We start from the raw sequence: 18,851 nt of genomic DNA, 5'->3' as shown, positions 1-18,851 counted from the left end.
TGTGTGACATATGACATGTGTGTGACATGATATGACATGTGTGTAATGCCGTATGACATCGCAGCAGTATGAAACAGGCATGACATCGACGTGACACTGGCGTGATGCAGGTTTGACATGTGACACATGGGTAGCATTAGTGTGATACATACATGACCTGTGTGTCATAACATGATATGATATGATGAGGGATGGTGTGCCATGATATGACATGACATTGCAGGATACATTGTGGCATTGGGCATGGCATGACACATGGTGATATGCTGTGTCACTGATGTCTAACATGGCATGACACTGGCATGGCATTTCAATGGTGTAACAGGCATCATATATGTGGCATGTATGTGACATGACATGATAGATAAGTATAACACCAAATATCCTATAACTTAACAGCATAATGTATAACACAGAGACAGAGAGACACGGAGAGGGTATAATACCTCTCCCACAGACACTATAGAAATCGTTACCATCTCTTTAAGAATGTAAGAGTCAGGAGTGACCAGTACAACTGTCATTCTCTATGGTGTTCAAATGCTGATTCCTTATGGATTCAGAGCCTAAATGTGAGTTTAACTTGGCTCTGTGAGGAGACTGTAGAATAACAAAGACAAGAGAGAAGAAACTGTCAAACCCAGCTTAACTGTTTCTTCCGTATAATATCATAAGGAGTTTGTTCTGAGAGAGATGCTTCAGCATGATGCCCTGAGAGAAACTCTTTTCCTGTCACCTCTGGAGAAAGACTGAGAGAGACTGAAAAAGATGGAGATATTTTCCTTATGAAATTATTGCAACCTTTATCTTACCAAGAGGATGAGGAGGATTCTTTCAAAGAAATTTTGTTAACCTATATGAATTTGATAGTGTGGGACGACATTCTCAGAAGCCAGGTAATCTCCATTTAGAGACAGGGTCTGAAATAACTCTGTGATGGTTAGGCCAGCTAAAATAATGGCTATAATTAGCTATGGCTTTATTTAGTTGTGTCTTTTATCATTAATGAATTTTTCAGTAACTTTACTATTTATCGAATCATAAGAAATGAAGAGATTTTATACATATGGAGCTAGGAATAACTGCAAATGAGAAAGGAAGTTTTTCTAATTTGTTAAATAAATAATATTTAATGAAATGAGGTGGAAGCTCTGAGTTTACATTAGGCTGGTATCTCAGGTTTGAGTCTGGAATGAAATGAGACCCTCAGAGTCAAGCTCCACTGTAGACAGCTCCCCCTAGCTTGAGAGAATGGGCTTTTTACGCTTTGGAAATCAGCAAATGCTACAAATCAGGCCTTAGTTTTGTTGACTGGTTTTGTTGATTTAGGAAAGTGCCAGAGAAAATGGAAATAATGCAGATTAATAAGTGTGCTGTATGTACTCCTTCTTCCTCCCTCCCCCAATTGTTAAACATGTAGCAGTAAAACCCTGCTCTTAGAGGCAGCTGGTGGCATAGTGCTGGGCCTGGAGTTGGCAAGACCTGAGTTCAAATCCAGACAGACATTTACGTGAACTGGGTGGAACCAGCTCCAACCTGTGGATGGCTCGAGCCAAACAAAGTAGACTCGAGACAGGAGAGTCAGGAATCACACAGAAGTTTAATTTCAAAGTGAGGGAAACTGCTTGCAAACAAGGAGGCAAACTAGATGTGCTGGTGCCACACCCCTAGTGGGGAGACTTGCGTTAGTGTGGTCAAATCTCAGAACAAAGAGAGGATATTCACTGAGATTAAAACTTCAGTTCAGCTGAGTACTGAGTGTTGTAGTTCAGTCGTATTTTACCCTCCATGATCCAATTTGGGGTTTTCTTGGTGAGATCCTGGAGTGGTTTGCCATTTCCCTCTCCAGCTCAGTATTTACCGATAAGGAAACTGAGGCAAACAGGGTTAAGTGACTTGCCCAGATTTACACAACTAGTAAAGATCTGAGACCAGATTTGAACTCATGAAGAGGAGTCTTCCTGATTCTAGACTCAATGGTCTACCCATTGCACCACACCAACCTGTCCTTGAGCATAGCTCCCCAATTTTTTGTTAAGCCTTTGATGGTCTGACATTTGAAAGCATGAGGAGCCTCTGACATCATTTGATGGCTTTTCTCTACTCAAGTGACCAGGAAGCTTCATCCACAGCCCTAATTTTTAGTTCCTTGGGTCAATGAAGTCTCAAGAATATTTTCAATGCCTTTTAAGGAATAACTAATTCCACTTTCTCTCCTCTCTCTTTTTAATTTAACCCCTTCCAATCTGGCTTCCGACCTTATCATTCCACCAAAACTGCCCTATCTGAAGTTACTAATAATTTCTTAGTTGCTAAATCCAATGGCCTTTTCTCAGTCCTCTTCTACTTGACCTCTGCAGCCTTTGACACAATCAATTACTCTCTTCTTGATAATTTCTTGTCTCTAGGTTTTTGGAACACTCATCTGTCCTGGTTTTCTTCCTCCCTATCCCACTCCCCTTTCTCTGTCTCTTTGGTTACATCCTCTTCTAGATCTCTAGCGCCCTCTAACTTTTGGCTCTTTTGTATCCCCCAAGCTTAACACAGTGCCTGGCACATTAATAAATGTTTATTGATTGTTTGAAGGACCAGCCCCTTCTATCCTTTTTTTAAGGAAGTAGCAGGACACTGAGCTTCTAGATTTCAACATAACTTTACTAGAAGGAAGTCTCGATTCCTAGGGAAAGTATTGCTGATATCTTAGTGTTACTTTCAGGAAGATAACAAGAGAGGAACTTAGTCCCAACATATTTAGTCACCTAAAGGGCTGGAAACTAGAGATTCCAGGAAATAAGGGGAAGAGCAGATTCTTTCCTGACCACAACCTTATCTTCCCACAAGAAACTCTCAGAGCATGTCCTGTCCTTGACCCACACCTGAACTCTACTCCACCTAGTTCAGGTAAAGCTGAGATCTGAGTCACATAAGTCTGGTTACAATAGCTTGCTTTTCAGTCTAGGGCAAAGGAAATCCCCAGATCCAATTTAGTTCTGCTTTTGGGGTGGAAATTTATTTTTACAAAATCATTAACTGAAAAATTCTGAACATAAGATTTTCTTACATATGCCACTCATGACCTCTCAATTAGGAAGAAACTTTAATGTTTTCAAGTGGAGAGTTTAATCTCTGACCTGCTTAAATTCTATGTGTTCCCAGCTAGTCACTGGAATCTTCCGTCTTACTCTTCCATCACAAAGCAGTTAGGATCAATCATGAATATTTGAATATGAACAAAATTCAGGAAATAGAAACAACCTAAAAAGACAGTGGGGGGGAGGGGCAATCACATGAAATGCCTGCTAATAACAGACACCTGGATGGGTGGAGATCTTTGTCCCAGAAGGTTATCAAAAAAGATCATGTCATTTAGATACTCATAGATTTAGAGTCAATAGATTTAGACTTTAGCAATTATCTAATCCACACTCCTCATTTAACAGGTTGAAAAGATGCGCCTAACATTTACCTTTAGCTTTACCTTCCCTTCCCCTTCAACCATAGATTTTGTTGATACCTCCTTGACCAGACTCTAGCTTCCAGAGGGCAAGCTAACTTTTTGATAAGGCAGGAAACCTCTTACTGCCTCTCCCCAACACACACACACACACACACACACACACACACACACACACACACACACACACACACCCATAACCCTGTGTTCTCCCCTTGCCTCTCTGACATCACACTCTCTGACTGATTCCCACACAGTTGGCACACATGGGCTTCATACACCCTTGGACTTGCCCTTTTAAAGGGAGGTTGGAAGGACTGGACAAGAATCAAAGAATCACAAAATTTGGGAGTTGGAAAGAATTTTAGTAGCCAGTTCATACCTCCAAATAATTTTTCTACTGCAGCATCACTTCTAAGTAGCCATTTAGCCTCAACCTGAAGGCCTGCAGGGAGGGGGAAGCTGGCATCTAGTGAGACTGCCCATCCCACTCTTGGACAATGCTAATTGCCAAGAAGTCTTTTCCCGATGTCAAAACTCAATTTGCCTCTTTGTAACTTCTACCAAATGCTTTCACTTCTGATTTCTGGGGCCAGACAGAACAAATGGAATCCCTTTTCCCCAGGGTAGCCCTTTAGATCCTTGGAAACAATGATTGTGACCCGTGGGAGCTTTCTCTTCCACAGGCTAAACACCCCCTCCCCTTTATCCAACCCTCCCCAGCATGGGCCTAAGGCCTTTCACCATCCTGACTGCCTTGCTCTGGACACATCAGCTGATCAACATCCTCCATAAACTGTGATGCTCAGAATTAAACACAATACCAGAGCTGTGGTCTGGCCAGTATGGCCCAGTCCTGTCACTTCCCGTTTCCTAGAAGCTGTGTTTGCCCAAAGCAGCTCAAGTTTACACTGGCTTTTTGGGCTGCCATATCCCACTGCAGACTCACACTGAATCTGCAGTTCACTAAAACCTTCAGATCTTTTTCAGAAAGAAAAAAACTATTGGCTAACCATTTGTTTTTATCCAATCATGCTCAATCAATTCACTTCATTACCTCTTTTCTGTTTTCTTGGCAGATGAACTGGAGTGGTTTGCCATTTCCTTCTTCAGTTCATTTTACAGATGAGGAAACTGAGGCAAATGGGACTGAGTGACTTGCTCAGGGTCACATAGCTAGTGTCTGAGACCAGATTTGAATTCAGGTCGTCCTGGCACCAATCCAGGCACTCTATCCACAGTGTCCACCTACCTATCTTAACATGGTTTCCATTATATTGTATTTTTGAAATTTATTTTTGAAGTGTAAGACATGATATTTATTCCTTCAAGTTCCAGCTAAAACCTCACCTTCTAAAAGATTTCCCCAATGCATCTCAATCCCGTTTAGCTCTGGGCCATGCCCAGTCATCTTCACCCATGTCTTGCCACTGGATTCTGATGACTCTGGAAGAGAAAATGGGGCTGATGATTTTGCTTAGATCTGCCTGACTCAAATCCAATTCATCTACAAGTAAAGATGTCACCTTTCTGACGTCCCTGCTCCTCTTCGAGAACAAAGGATGAGCAGCAGCCTGCTTGTCTCCAGTTTATCTTGTCTATACCTTATTTAAACATAGTTGTTTTCATGGTGTCTCTTCTTATTAACTAGGCTTTACGACTTGGGTGCAAATTCATCAGGAAAAGTGGTGATTTTTCTAGAAGTTTGGGTAAAACCCTGACATGGAGGCAGGAAAGTACAAGGTATGTTAGAGGAGCAGAGTTATCTGGTCTAACGTGCAGAGATGGAGGAGAATAGGGTGAGATAAGACTACTAAGATATGGCACCCCCAGACTGAAAAGACTTTCAAAACTGGGTGTATTCCTCATGCCAGGCAGGAAGTTTGAGCTTTAATTGGAGGTAGTAAGGAGCCATCAAAGCATTTTGAGCAGGAAAGTGGTATGATTTGTACAAAATGAGCAGTGAGGTATGATGGAAAGAACTCTGAAACTGTTTAGTCAGAAACCTCTCTCTAGTACCCTAATACTGTGCCTGCCACAAATCTTCTAGGTGAATCTATCTAAATCATTCCTCTCTTGGGGCTTAGTCTCACCACCTAAAAAGCAGAGTGGAGTAGGATGAAGTAGACTAGTTTCCTTTTAGCTCATACAAAGGCTGAATCTATGTGAAATAAAAATAGAAAGTGTGTGTGTGTGTGTGTGTGTGTGTGTGTGTGTGTGTGTGTGTGTGTGTGTGTGCGCGTGTGATTATACCAAATGGGAGGAGGTCTTACATACATCCCTTAGGAAACTCCCTCTAACTCCACCTAGCCTGCTGGCCCAGCCAAGGAACATCAGAACAAGTTCTGTCCCTCCTCATTGGTGCTGACTGAGCAGCACAGTGTTCCTAGGCATCCAATCAAAGCCTAGGATTGGCTGGTCCAGAATGAAGAAGAAGAGAGGGGACGGGCTGAGATGGATGGAGACGCTGTGCTCCACCCTGGGAGCCCAGCCACCCTGAATCTAGCTAGGGCACCCAGTGTGCTGAGGGAGGACTGGGTGTGGCCAGCAAATAGTAATTGCTTTCCTCCCAAGGAACGGCTCTCTACATCCTAAACCCTGCCCACTTCCTCATTTAAAGACCGAGACTTCTCCCTTCCCCCAGTCTCCAAGGACACAGATTTACCCCTACCAGAACCTGTCTTCTCAGGGCCTCTGGGTCACTCAAAAGGCTGCAGTATCTCAGGGAACCATCAGCATCAAGGATACGGCTACGGTCTGGCCACTGGCTCCTGGACCCCATCACCATGGAGCAGCCCCTTCTAGGGAGTGAGACGCCAGACTATGAGACCTTCCCGGAGAGGCCAGACCGGCAGCAAGAGCAGAATTATATCAGGTAAGAGAGGAGGAGGGAAGGGTCTGGGGAGAGCACAGAAGGTGAGTTGCTGCTCTTTTTTCTCTAGGAGAAAGCTAGATTCTTGATTCCTGTCCTCACATTAGGGAAATCTAAATCCCAGATCTTTCCCCCACACCCTCCCCACCCTCCTGTCCTCTAGGACAAGAGGCAAGGACTGGCCACTTAGTCCAGATGCTCCAGGCCCCCTCTAGAATCTGTCTTGCAGGGGATGGCAGCTCAGGGCTGAAGGTAGGAAGGCCTGATGCTTCCTGTCCCGGGGTGCTTCAGGGGCTCCCTAGTGAGACAGGGCAAATAGAAAAAAATCTGTCACCATTTGTATTCAGAGATGATGCCTTTCATCCAAACAGCCATCCAAAAGACATGTATTTGAATGTGCTTTTCTAATATTGGGGGTGGATTGCATGGAACTATTCACATACTCTTACGTAAGGCAAGGACGACAAAGTTAGGACCAGGGAAGAGAAAGTAAAGCTTGCTATCTCCAGGGAGATCAGAGCCCATGATGTAACCTCACTGAAGCACAGACTTAGTGATCTAGGGGTGGGGGAATTTATTAAATTGTTAATTGTTGAATTGTTCATCGTTAATTTGTTAAATTATTAATTGTTTAAAAGGGGCAACTGGGTGGTGAAGTAGATAGGCCTAGAATTAGAAAGACTTGTGTTCAAATCTGGCCTCAGACATTTACTAACTATAAAGTGTGTGACCCTGGGCAAGTCACTTCACCCTATTTGCCTCAGTTTCCTCATCTGTCAAATGAGCTAGAGAAGGAAATGGCAAACCACTCCAGTATTTTTGCAAAAAAAAAAAAAACCATCTGGAGTCACAAAGAGTCAGACACAACTGAACCACAACAACAATTATTGTTTATTTGTACAACTCAGATATGTTTGGGTTGGTTTATATTAAGACTGAAAACGACTGAACAACCAATTGTTAAGAAGTATTTCCTTACATTGAACAGTCAAGTCTGCCTCTCTACCCCACAATCAGTGTGCTGACATATAACCAGCTCTCAAAAATTTTTTTAAAGTATATGCAATACACTTTTAAAGTTTAATCCACATCAATAACATTTTTCTCCATCACCCTCTTAAGTCTAGTATGGACAATAAATAAAACAATAATAGCATTTGCCAGTTTCCAAGGTGTAAGTGCTCACACTGAAAATTTAACAATCGGCTCCCAGTAGGCAGTAAAAGCTGACTCCAGCCCATCCTGACAACAGTCCTAGCTCTGTCCATACAGAAATTGTTGGCTTCCCCTTCCACTGGATACTTGCAGACAGTCAGTGTCTATCACCCTTACCACCAAGCCTTCTCTTTCAAAACTAAATGTTCCTAATTCCTTCACATGGTCTTTATATAAATCACTGTGCCAAGAACCAGTATCACTTTGATCACCTTCCTTTCTTTAGACACATTTCAATTTACTAAGGTCTCTGAAGCTATGTAACTTTGTCCCAGTCATTGACTTCTCTGATCCTTCATTTCTCCATCCACAAAATGAGAGGATTGAACAAGAAGTTTTCTAAGATGCCTTCTGGCTCTAACCTTCTGTGTCATATGTGAGCTTCAGGGGTGGTTTGAGATATTCAGAACAGTGTGGAACAGGTAATGGCATGCAATCTTTACAGGTAGCCCTGTCTTGCCCCCTTTTCCCCCCTTTCTTCCTACCCTAGAACCCTGAAGAATAAGAGACTGTTCCTGGCCACCTTTGCAGCTGTGCTGGGAAATTTCAGCTTTGGCTATGCCTTGGTCTATACATCCCCAGTCATCCCAGCTCTTGAGAGATCCCCCAACCCAGCTTTACAAATGAACAAGACAGAGACATCCTGGTTTGGGGTAAGGATTCTGGGGCCCCAGGCTCAGGATTTCTCAAGACAACTCCTTTTTGTCCCCAACTCCCAGCCTGGGGTTGATTAGAATACTGAGGAGCCCCGGCAGGTCCTATCTTTCACTCTTCATCACCTCCTGGGACACTTTTTTTTTAATTTCCCAACTTCTGTGGGTTTATCAGGACCTCTTTGCATCTCACCCCTCCAGACAAACATGTCTTTTGGGGAAATTCTGCAAAAAAAGTGGAAATAGAAAATGAAAGCAATATGAATTACTGGAAGGAGCTGCTAGTACCAATGTAAGGTCCTGATCTAAATGTACTCCATTCCCATCCCTTAGAGGCTGGAACCCAGGACAGAGTAGACACCCTCACCTTGATTAAACAGGAGGCCTTCCAAATTAGGACTTGTCTAGAGACTATTCAGGTACATATGCCTGGCACACTTTGCTGGGGCAGGGGGGGAGGAGGAGCATGAGGTACCTTAGCATCTCTGTCCAGTGGCCACATCCCTAGCTGGGAAGAGGATCTCCAACCTGTGATGGGGAGGAGAGGGTCCCTGGCCAACTAAACTAAGTCTGGATGTGATCAACCTACCAGGTCCCCTTTCTCCACAGTCTGTATTCACCTTGGGAGCAGCCGCTGGTGGCCTCAGTGCCATGGTGCTCAATGATCTCCTGGGCAGGAAGCTCAGCATCATGTTCTCTGCCGTGCCCTCAGTTGTTGGCTATGCCCTTATGGCTGGAGCTCAAGGCCTGTGGATGCTCTTGCTGGGAAGGATTCTGACCGGCTTCGCGGGAGGTCTCACAGCTGCCTGTATTCCAGTAAGGACAATTCCTAGAGCTACCCTTGTATTTCAGAAAGAACATCTCTTAGGGATATTGGGGGAAGACTAATCAGCAACTAAATGAATTGGGATTCTATCTTCCCCTTTGCTGTCAAAGTTAATTACTGGTGCGTTTTAACTGAGAGGTTCCACTTCCTAGCCTTTAGTATAAGTAAATGGCAGCTCTGCTTTTCCATTAATTTGCTGCATACCTTTGAATAAGCTTTTCCTTCTCTGAGCCTCATTTTCTCCATTTGCAAATGAGTAGGTTGAATTAGAGCCCTAAAACTGTATTCAGAGGGTGTAGGTCCAGAACCCGGCGCTCCCTAGCTTTTTGTAGCTAGGACCTTAAGCAAGCCATAGAATGTGTCTAGGCTTTTGTTCCCTAACCTACAAAAATGAAAGGGTTAGAATAAATGATCTCTAGGGTACTTTCCAGCTCTAACCTTCTGTGCCTCAACGGATTTCTCCTGGGGATGTTTTCTATGCACAGGGATGTATGATTGACCCCCAGCCTGGGAGACCTGTTTCTGAGAGAATTCTCTCCATCCTGGTTGCCTACCCACCACCTGCTACCCTTGCCTGGCCAGTTTTCAACCAAAAATTACTACTGACCTCAAGGGTATTGCTCAATCAAAGAAAGTCCACGTTGAGTAAGGAGAGGAAGCTGAGAAAGGCCCTTCCCTCCTCCCACACCCCAACTCTCCACTTAATCTGATTGCTCCCATGACTGTGAATGTTGGTTCGCTCTCTCTGGGGATGCCTTACCTTATCTGTCACTCGGTACATCCTAACAGATGATAAGCAGACCCTGAAAGGACAAAGCAAAGGCTAAAGAGGGAAGCAGTGTGGGGAGCATCAGCACAACTGTCCAGGCAGCCAAAAGTAGCTGCTAAGCAGGTCTCTTTCATAGTGTTTTCAGCCTTTCCCCAGGTGGGTGACTCTTGACAAGTCTGAAACAGGCCACAAATTGCCCTCTGTATGGGAAAAACTGAGGCTCAGAGGAGGTGGGTGAGTTGTCCATAGTAACACAGAGAGAGGTCAAGTCAATTCAATTCAACAAACATTTATTTGGAAGGTAGGGTAGTATTATGGATTGATAACTGGATTTGGAGTAAGAGAGAACTGAGTTCAAATCCCACATCAGACACTAGCTGTATGAGCCTGGGTAAGTCCTCCAACCTCTCTGGGCCTCAGGTTCCTCATCTGTAAAATGACCTCAAAGTTCTTTCTAGTTCTAAATCTACAACCCTATCTAGTTGGAGCACTAAAGATGAAGGGCCCAATCTCTTGACTCTCACAGACTAGGACCCCCACTCTAGCACCACTTCCTTGCTCCCTGAGTAGTATCGGCTAGGAGCTGGGCCTCCCTCAAGCTAGGAATGAAGAACTCTCCCTTGAGGCCTGGACCAGTTGTGAACTTTGAACAAAGGCATTAGAGACATAGAACAATGCCCTCTTCCCTCCCCTCCCTTTACAGAGGAGGAATGAGAAGACCTAGATCAAAGGAAATGATTTGCTCGATGTCATAACTGCCGATTAGTGGCAGGTCCAAGACTAGACCACAGGTGTCCTGACTTATCCTTCTTTCCCCTGAAACATGATTTGTCTTACAGGTTTACGTGTCTGAGATCTCCCACCCTGGAGTTCGAGGGGCTCTGGGGGCCACACCCCAGATAATGGCTGTCTTTGGGTCCCTCTTGCTCTATGCTCTGGGCAAGTATCTTTTCTCTGGGGGGGAGGGGAGGAATGACAGGGTGGAGGCAGAGACTACAAATCAGTCAATCAACAAACATTTGTCTAAGTACATGGTATGTTCAAAGCCCTGATCTCTGTCAGGCTATTCCCTAAGAAGGAATTTCTAGCTTAATAAAACAAAAGTGTTGCTCTCAAGGAGATCATCGTTTAGTTGGGGAGACAGGAAACATGAAAAGATAATTTGTGACACAGACCACACCCAGAGTTTCCAACCTGGGATTATATTGTACCCCCAGGGGCAGCTGGAGGGCTGCACTGCAAGTGACAGGAGAAAGATGAAGTGACTAAGAGAGCAAAGCTTGCAAGTATACAGATTTACTAAGCAATGCATGCCAATTGTCCAACAAACTGGGACCAGGCCTTCTGGCTCAGACATTGGACCCCAAATACAAGGGGAGACAGAGTTTTATGCATTAAAAACAATTCATCAAATAAGGCCAATTAATTAAAAGGAAACAATACAATATTAGGTCATCTGATTTCTGATTGGAGAAAAGATTGGGACTTTCCAAGTTGGAAGGGGGAGAGTGAACAGGTGCAGTTTCCTGAAATCAGAAAAGGAGATGTCCCACTCCCCAAAGTGTCTATAAGCAAACAAAGGAACAGGGAAACAATAACTGATTGATCAGTATGGGGCCATTTTTCAGATAAAACATAAAGGTTGCTTGAGATGTACAATTGTGAGAAAACTCCTTCCATCAGCCTTTGAATCAGACTGGGAAGGTCAGCGCAACTGAGGTCCTTGTTAAGGGTCTTTAAGCGGCAGGGAGAGGTGGTCCAGTTTCCCAGCCACACAGGGATACAAAACAATACAAGGTTTTCTCCTAATTCCCACAATTGAAGGAACTTTTCTCACAAGAAAGAATTTGGACTAGACTCATAAATGAATAGAAATGGAACTGAGCTAGCTCCAGAATTGAGTCACAAAATGGAGTCAGTGTGGTTCACTCAGTTCCCACAATTAACTACTCACTGTCCTAATCTCCTCAATTCCTTCAAAGAAGACCTGAGTTCAAATTCTGCCTCAGATGCTTACTAGCTGTGTGAATCTGGACAAGCCACTTATCCTCCCTTCAGTTTCCTCACAATAATAGTACCTACCTCATGGAGTTGTTAGGATTAAAAGGAGATAATATAAGTGAGGTGTTTTGCAAACTCTAGATGCTATAGAAATGTTAGCTATTATTATGATCAAGGGGTATGGGAATATTTGGTCAATAACTGTATTACTCTGTTGAAATTTAGTAGAATTTATTTACTTTCAGATTAAATAGGGGTAAAGACGATTATACTGAAAACCAAGGTTATGGGGACCAAAAAATGTTGAGAACCTCTGATGTAGACAGTGTATAACTAGGAACATATAAGGAATAGCTGTTGCAAGTACCATAGAAGTCTCTGGGTCAAAGGAGGCTTCCTGGAGAATGTCCTGGCTGGGCCTTGAGGGATGGGGAGGATTCTGCCTTGGATCCCCCACCTGGTGATCCTGGGGACCCAGGGAGGGGTGTAGAAGGGTAATCTCCAGTGACTAGTGCCTGTCATGCCTCAGGATGTCCTCTGACTTTCTTCTGCCCTCTCTCCCCTCACTCCCTAGGCTTGAAGATGCCCTGGCGCTGGCTGGCTGTGGCTGGAGAGGTGCCTGTATTTATCATGATGATACTTCTGTGCTTTATGCCCAATTCCCCTCGCTTCCTCCTCTCCCAAGGCAAGGAGGAGGAAGCCCTGAAAGCCCTGGCCTGGCTCCGAGGGAATGACACAGATTTTCGAAGGGAATTCCAGCAGATCCAGAACAGCGTCCAGAAACAGGTAAGGGAGGTAGGCATTACCAAATGAAGTTGAGTGCCAATGGGAGGATCACATGAGGAAGACTTGGTCCGGAGTTCTTAACCTAGAGTTCTTGTAGTTCTTTAAATTTGATAACTATATTTCAATATAATTGGTTTCCCTTACAGTCCTATGTATTTTATTCATTTAAAAACATTATTCTGAGAAGGGGTCCATAGGTTTCACCAGGCTGTCCAGCCTTGGACACCAAGGGGTCCAAGACACAAAAAAGGTTAAGAATCCCTAGGCTAAAAGAGCCAGGGCCCCCTGCCTCAGGGGAACCCACCGGGTGATCTAGACCAGGCTCCTCTTCATCTGCCTTCTTTCACTGGGCTACCCTGTTTTGTACCCCAAGTACTCTGTCAGGTACCTCTTCATCTTTCTTAGGGAAAGAAACCCAGAGCAGTGACTCACGATTCTTTTGGGTAGGGAAGAAAAGGACAAAAAGATAAAGCACAGAGAGTCTGGGATGCCCCAACTGTGCTGCTATGGAGGTTGCTATTGGGGAAGGAACCCCAAGAGGCTGTGCCCACATGCCTCAGTCCTTGTCCCTTATCTCCAGAGTAGCCGACTGTCATGGGCTGAGTTACGGGACCCTTTCATCTACAAGCCCATCGCCATCGCTGTTCTGATGAGGTTCCTGCAGCAGCTGACAGGCGTCACACCTATCCTGGTATACCTGCAATCTATCTTCCACAGCACTGCTGTCCTGCTGGTGAGAACACTACCCAACCCTACCCATGCCACCTGCCAGGGACTTGATCAGCCTCTGCCTTACCCAGAAGGAGAGCAAGATACTGCCTATTCCTAGAGGGTTGGAATGGGGGGTACTTGAAGAGGACACCATGTGCCTACTACTTGCACCAGTGCCTGAAATGCCCCCATTAAAGTGGATCCTTTGGGCTAAACCCCTGTGAGAATGTATAGCTTTTTCTTAGAAAGCAGCCACATTTCATACCCCAAAACAAGCAGCATGGACTAGACTGTCTGATTACCTAGCAGAGAGCTCTGGGGAAGTGGGACATGGAATGAGTGAGTTTTGATGCAGACAGGGTCAGGAAAAATTTGGCACAACTTCTCTTTCTTCATAATTTTTCTTGGGTTCCTCGAAAGCCCAGGCTCCATCCCTCAGCCACTCCATTAAAACTGGACATGGTACTAAACCCTGAGACAGGGTGAGTTCAGACCCCCTAAATCCTGGGAAGACCCAGCCCTGGCCTTGCCCTTGAAGGCTGCCAGGACAGGAGGGAGGTCAGGCTTGTGAGCACTGATATCCCTCACCTCCTGTGTCCCAGCCCCCGGAAGAGGATGCGGCCATCGTAGGGGCCATGAGGCTCGTCTCTGTGCTGATTGCAGCTGTCACCATGGACAGAGCAGGTCGGAAGATTCTTCTCTTTGTCTCTGGTATGGCCACAACTCTGCTCCCTCCCCACTGCCTAGAGAGGGCAGCATTCCCTCTTCCCTCCAACCTTCTCCCCTCCAACCCTCTCCCCTGGCTTTGAGACTTCCTTGTTCTCTCCATTCACAGCATCCATTATGTTTGTGGCCAACCTGGCCCTGGGGCTCTATATCCACTTGAGTCCACAGCTTCCAGCCAGCAACACCACTGTGGATCTGACCAACATGGCCCTTGAGGGTTCAAGGTCTGGGAGCTACCTTATGCTGGTGCCCCTCTTTGCCACCATGCTCTTCATCATGGGTATGTGCTGTCTGGGCTTCCACCTCCCAGGGTATGGGGCAGGAATGAGGTGTTGAGAGGGTAGAGAAGTTAATCTATCAGGGTAGAGAAGTTAATCTATCAGCATATCCCTGGGGGGTGGGGGAAGGTCTTGGATCAGTTCAGTACCCAAAGCCTTGTATGGAATCCATAAAAGTAATTAGCATTCTGACGTGAAACCCGTATTTTATGCATACCTCTGTATCTGTGGTTGGTGTACATCTGTGTAGGGTGTGTGAGCTTGTGAATGGGGGATGGTCTGTGATTTATGTGGAGTGGTAGACTGGGGCTATGTGAATCTGAGGATATATATGTGGTGGGGGCCTGGGGAGGAGGGCAAATCCAGCTAGGTTGCCCTCTGAGCTGACATTATCAAAGGCATGGAACCTAAGAGTAGCTGGTGGTAAGGATAGAGATGGGACAGATACCACAACACTGAATGTCCCAGGAAGCCTGTCTTATTAGACAAGAGAGAACAGTGGCTACTGCGCCAGGCCTAGAGTCTGAAAAATTTGAGTTCAAATTTGACTTCAGACACTTACTAGCTATGTGACCCTGGGCAAGTCACTTAACCCAGTTTGTCTGTGTCCTCATCTGGAGAAGAAAATGACAAACCACTCCAGTATCTCTGCCAAGATATTGGGGTCACAAAGAGTTGGACACAATTGAAATGACAGAACAAAAACAAGATAGATCAGACTTTCCCTGCAATGGGGCAGGAAGGGGTAGGCTGTGGGGGGTAGTCATGAGAGAACAGGGCTTTCTTTTCCCACAGTAGTTCTTACCCTCTGGGGTACTCTCTTTCTATCAGGCTATGCCATGGGCTGGGGCCCTATCACATGGCTTCTCATGTCTGAGATCCTCCCCCTGAAGGCCCGAGGGGTGGCCTCAGGGCTCTGTGTGCTGGTCAGCTGGCTCACGGCCTTCGTGCTCACTAAGTCTTTCCCTCTGGTAGAGGTGAGTCCCATTCTATATCACAAGGGGATGGATACAGTGAATAGACATGAGAAGGAAAGGGCTAAGAAACGGGGGGAATTCTTTCGAAATGACAACATCCTCTTCTAATGTTGGTGGCTCCAACCACTTGCTGCTCCCTGTCCCTGGACTTGGTCATTCATTCATTCCTTTAGTTCATTCGTTCAAATAGCATTTGTTAAGGACTTGATATCTGTGATGCACTATGCTGGGTGTGGAGGACACAGTCTGCTCCTGTGGAGTTTATAGTGTCATGGCAAGGAGAAAAGATTTCAGTGGATATAAGGCAAATGCGAGGAGGGCAGCAATTTAGGTGCAGCTGCAGGAATGCAGGACAAAGGCCACTCTCTAGGCTCTCTCTGCTGGCTGCCAGGGCATGACAGGAGCTGAAAGGAATTTACTCACCTCAACCCATATATTAAGTAAGTCTAACTTGGTCCTTGTCACACCTGTCATTTGCCGAGAAGGAAAAAGTCCCCTTGTAGGTAGCACTTGTCAGAGAGGCTTTTTTGGAGAAGGCCTTAAAGACATAAGATTTCAGAGGTCAAGAAGAAAAGGTTACATTCTACACAGAGGAAGTGTCATGAGCCAAGTCAGAAGGGTGAGAAAATCTTGCATACAGAGGTATTTTTAAAAGTTTATTAAATTTATGGAATGAAAGCATGTGGCACATTTTGTGAACCATTTTGCTGGTGCAGAAGGTCCAGGTAGAGGAGAGTATGTAAGATGAGGTTAGAAGGGTAACCTGGGCCTTCAAGGGCCAGGCTGAGGAGCTTGTCCTATAGGTGAGGGGGAGCCAGGGAAGGTATCTGAGTGGGACTCAATGTAATGAAAACATCCCTAAGGTTGCTTGTTAACAACAGCCAAGTAGTTTCAAGACTCAGTTGCTTCCTGTGGCAATAGGATGGAGGGTCTGGTTCTCCATGCAATACAATGATACTAACTGGGTTGCTCTCATCCATCCCCTTTTCTGTTCCCTATATTCTACAGAGTGTTTTCGGCCTTCAGGTCCCATTTTACTTCTTTGCTGCTGTCTGCCTAGTGAATCTGGTCTTCACAGCCTGTTGCGTGCCAGAAACCAGGCGCCGGTCCTTGGAACAAATTGAATCATTCTTCAGGACAGGGAGAAGGTCCTTCCTCAGATAGGAAGGTGACTTGGCCTCCCAGGACAGGAGGAGAGATCAGGCTTTTGGGGTCTGGCAGGGTCCTCAGAGGGAGGGATCAGGAGGTGACAACAACACCAGATGGAATTGGGAAGAACTGATACTATATCTTGACTAAGAAGTAGTTCCAGCTTTAAGTGTCCAGAGATTCCTGGTCCCAGCCTCCTGCTACACAGAGGGAAGATTTGAATATGGTCCTTCCTCTCCACCTGGAAACCTTAAGTCACACTGCCCCCAGACTGCTAGATTCTGTGGGCCAAGCAAGCATAGCCCAGGGAGAAGACCAGAGACAAGGGGCTAGTTATTAATCAATTGGGATCAAAGAATCAAGATCCAAAAAAGCACTGGAAAGCTCCATATCCTGGCTTTGCCACCAGCTTCTCTCATCCTGTTACCTTACCTGTTCAATAGGCATCATGATTCCTATCTTGCCTACTTCACAGCAGAGAGTGATCATGATCAAACAAAATAATGCATTTGACTGTATTTTGGTAACCAGGAAACCCTGCAATAACAATGAGAAATCCTTATTACTGATTGATATGTACCTCTTGGGAATGTGGTTTCTGGGGACTGGTGAGGTAAGGGCCCACTCACCAATAACAGGTGTTGCCTGGGATATTTCTCAAAGACCCCAGATACCTGAAGGGGAGGCAGAACATGTACCATACCCCATCCACATGAGGTCCTATGAACTTACATTGGGGCTGTTGAAAATGAACCACAGGTTGAGTGGAAAGCTGTGACCTAGCTCTGAGTTTTTCCCCACCTGACCTCAACTGCCTTTTCCCCGTTAGGGGAGAAGAAAGGAGAGTATGGGAGCTGCAGTCTATAACCTCTTTACAGAGAAGAAAGAGAATGAAAACACCCTCATGCTGCTCAAATTTCACACAAATTCCCCAATAAGTCCATATCTAAAGCCCTTTGTAAATGAAGATGACATACTTTATGTATTATTATGTTATAATGGGGTTGAGTTGTCCCAAATCATCCACATTCACTTGCCCAGCTGCCTCATGATTAATAAACTTACAAGATAATTGGCTGGGATCAGGGTTCAATCTGTACTCACAGAACTAAGTAAACCACCTTTTACTACTACTCTACTACCACTACTATTACCACACTACCAAGTAAAACTCCAGGGCAATTTCTTCCACACCTTCCCCTCTATAAAATGGAATTGGACTAGATAATCCTGAAGGTCACTTCTAGTCCTGACATTCTGGGAGAGCAAAGCTCCCTGGCCCACAAAGGAGACTAAATACAGAACTTGATCTCTCTTGTACAGAATTCCTTAAGTAGCTGGGTTGCTCATTCTCCATGAAATGAAAACCCAAATAGAACTTTTTAGAGGGCACAAGACAAATCACTGGAGAAATCTGGGTTCCTCACATAGATCCTCACCCCAGCTCAGGCTTGGTTCACAGAATTTGTCATACTTGGAAGGACAATGATTGGCTGTCTCCTTCCATCCAGCCATGGCTTAGCGAACTTTGCCCAGATAACATAAGAGTGGTCTAGTTGGGAAACCTTTCCTCACCTAGTCTTAATAGATAGTTCCTCACCTCTGCACCAGGACAGCTAGGTTTTGGCAAAACTGTGAAGCTTCCTCAGCCCAGAAAAAGGTGTGAGGGGGGGGTTGAAGAGGGAGGGTGGAGGTGGAGGATGCAACCATTGGTTTTAAGTATCTGAAGAGGGATTAGATTTGTTATAATTAGTTCCAGAGATCATAACTAGACCAAATTACCAGGAGACAGGTTTCAGCTCAACATAATAAACTTTTGCATAGTCATCCAACATAGTATGAGTGACCTCAAAATTTAGTGATGTCCCTGTCAATAATATTCAAAACCAGAGATTAGTCAGTTACCCGTCAAATTTGCTACAGATTCCTGCATGGCACAGGAAGTTGGACAGATAGGTACGAAGTTTCCATCCACTCTAAAATTCTGTAACCTCTGAGCCCCTAACAGTCTCTAAGATCCTAAAGTTGTGTAGGTGCCCGAAGTCCTAGGATTGCTCCTAAGTGCCACCTACCACCAGGAAAGAACTGATTAACGCTTTAGTGTAGAAGCTAATATAGCTATATGTCTATACATGTTTATGTTGATGTCTGCACACAGCAAGGGGACCCTCTACCTGAAAGTTCTGCCTCCCACATTTAGCCTATTGATCTAAAGGGAAAGAATTCGGTGCTCCAATATCGGCTTAATTCATAAACCTCTAGAGACTTTATAGGGATTTTTACTCAGTCTTTTTTATGCCTTATCCTTATCCTTATATCCTTATCTAATGATAACTAACAACTTTGGTGGTCTCTGTGATATGACTAATGCAGTCATCCCCGCCCCAAATGTGTTTGGTAGGTCACCCCCTCACTTGTTTTCAGGCTCACATAT

The 18,851-nt window shown here is 45.0% G+C and overlaps 1 protein-coding gene across 7 annotated transcripts; it reads left to right on the top strand.

Moving 5' to 3' along the window:
• The first annotated feature begins 454 nt into the window (after positions 1-454).
• On the top strand, positions 455-17,489 carry SLC2A6 (solute carrier family 2 member 6). Of its 7 annotated transcripts, none has more exons than XM_072632862.1 (11): positions 455-896; positions 6,144-6,329; positions 8,032-8,194; positions 8,804-9,010; positions 10,629-10,728; positions 12,365-12,576; positions 13,157-13,309; positions 13,890-13,998; positions 14,123-14,293; positions 15,123-15,268; positions 16,277-17,489. In XM_072632862.1, exons 2-11 carry the CDS (start codon positions 6,241-6,243, stop codon positions 16,430-16,432), a joined length of 1,506 nt encoding a protein of 501 aa, XP_072488963.1. In that variant the 5' UTR covers positions 455-896; positions 6,144-6,240; the 3' UTR covers positions 16,433-17,489. The 7 variants fall into 7 exon arrangements, with proteins under 7 accessions (XP_072488963.1, XP_072488962.1, XP_072488961.1 ...); XM_072632861.1 differs by having other exon boundaries at positions 6,129-6,329; XM_072632860.1 differs by having other exon boundaries at positions 6,099-6,329.
• Positions 17,490-18,851: the final 1,362 nt, after the last annotated feature.

Source organism: Notamacropus eugenii, chromosome 1, assembly GCF_028372415.1.
Source record: "Notamacropus eugenii isolate mMacEug1 chromosome 1, mMacEug1.pri_v2, whole genome shotgun sequence".
NCBI classification, from domain to species: Eukaryota; Metazoa; Chordata; class Mammalia; order Diprotodontia; family Macropodidae; genus Notamacropus; species Notamacropus eugenii.
This window is presented reverse-complemented; position numbering and strand designations above follow the sequence as displayed.

What these genes read in the sequence shown, in the direction of transcription:
- SLC2A6 (XM_072632862.1), top strand. Translation starts at nt 6,241, where the DNA reads ATGGAGCAGCCCCTTCTAGGGAGTGAGACGCCAGACTATGAGACCTTC. An exon ending in CAAGAGCAGAATTATATCAG is followed by an intron (nt 6,330 to 8,031) that starts GTAAGAGAGGAG and finishes TTCCTACCCTAG; the next exon opens with AACCCTGAAGAATAAGAGAC. An exon ending in AGTCTTTCCCTCTGGTAGAG is followed by an intron (nt 15,269 to 16,276) that starts GTGAGTCCCATT and finishes TATATTCTACAG; the next exon opens with AGTGTTTTCGGCCTTCAGGT.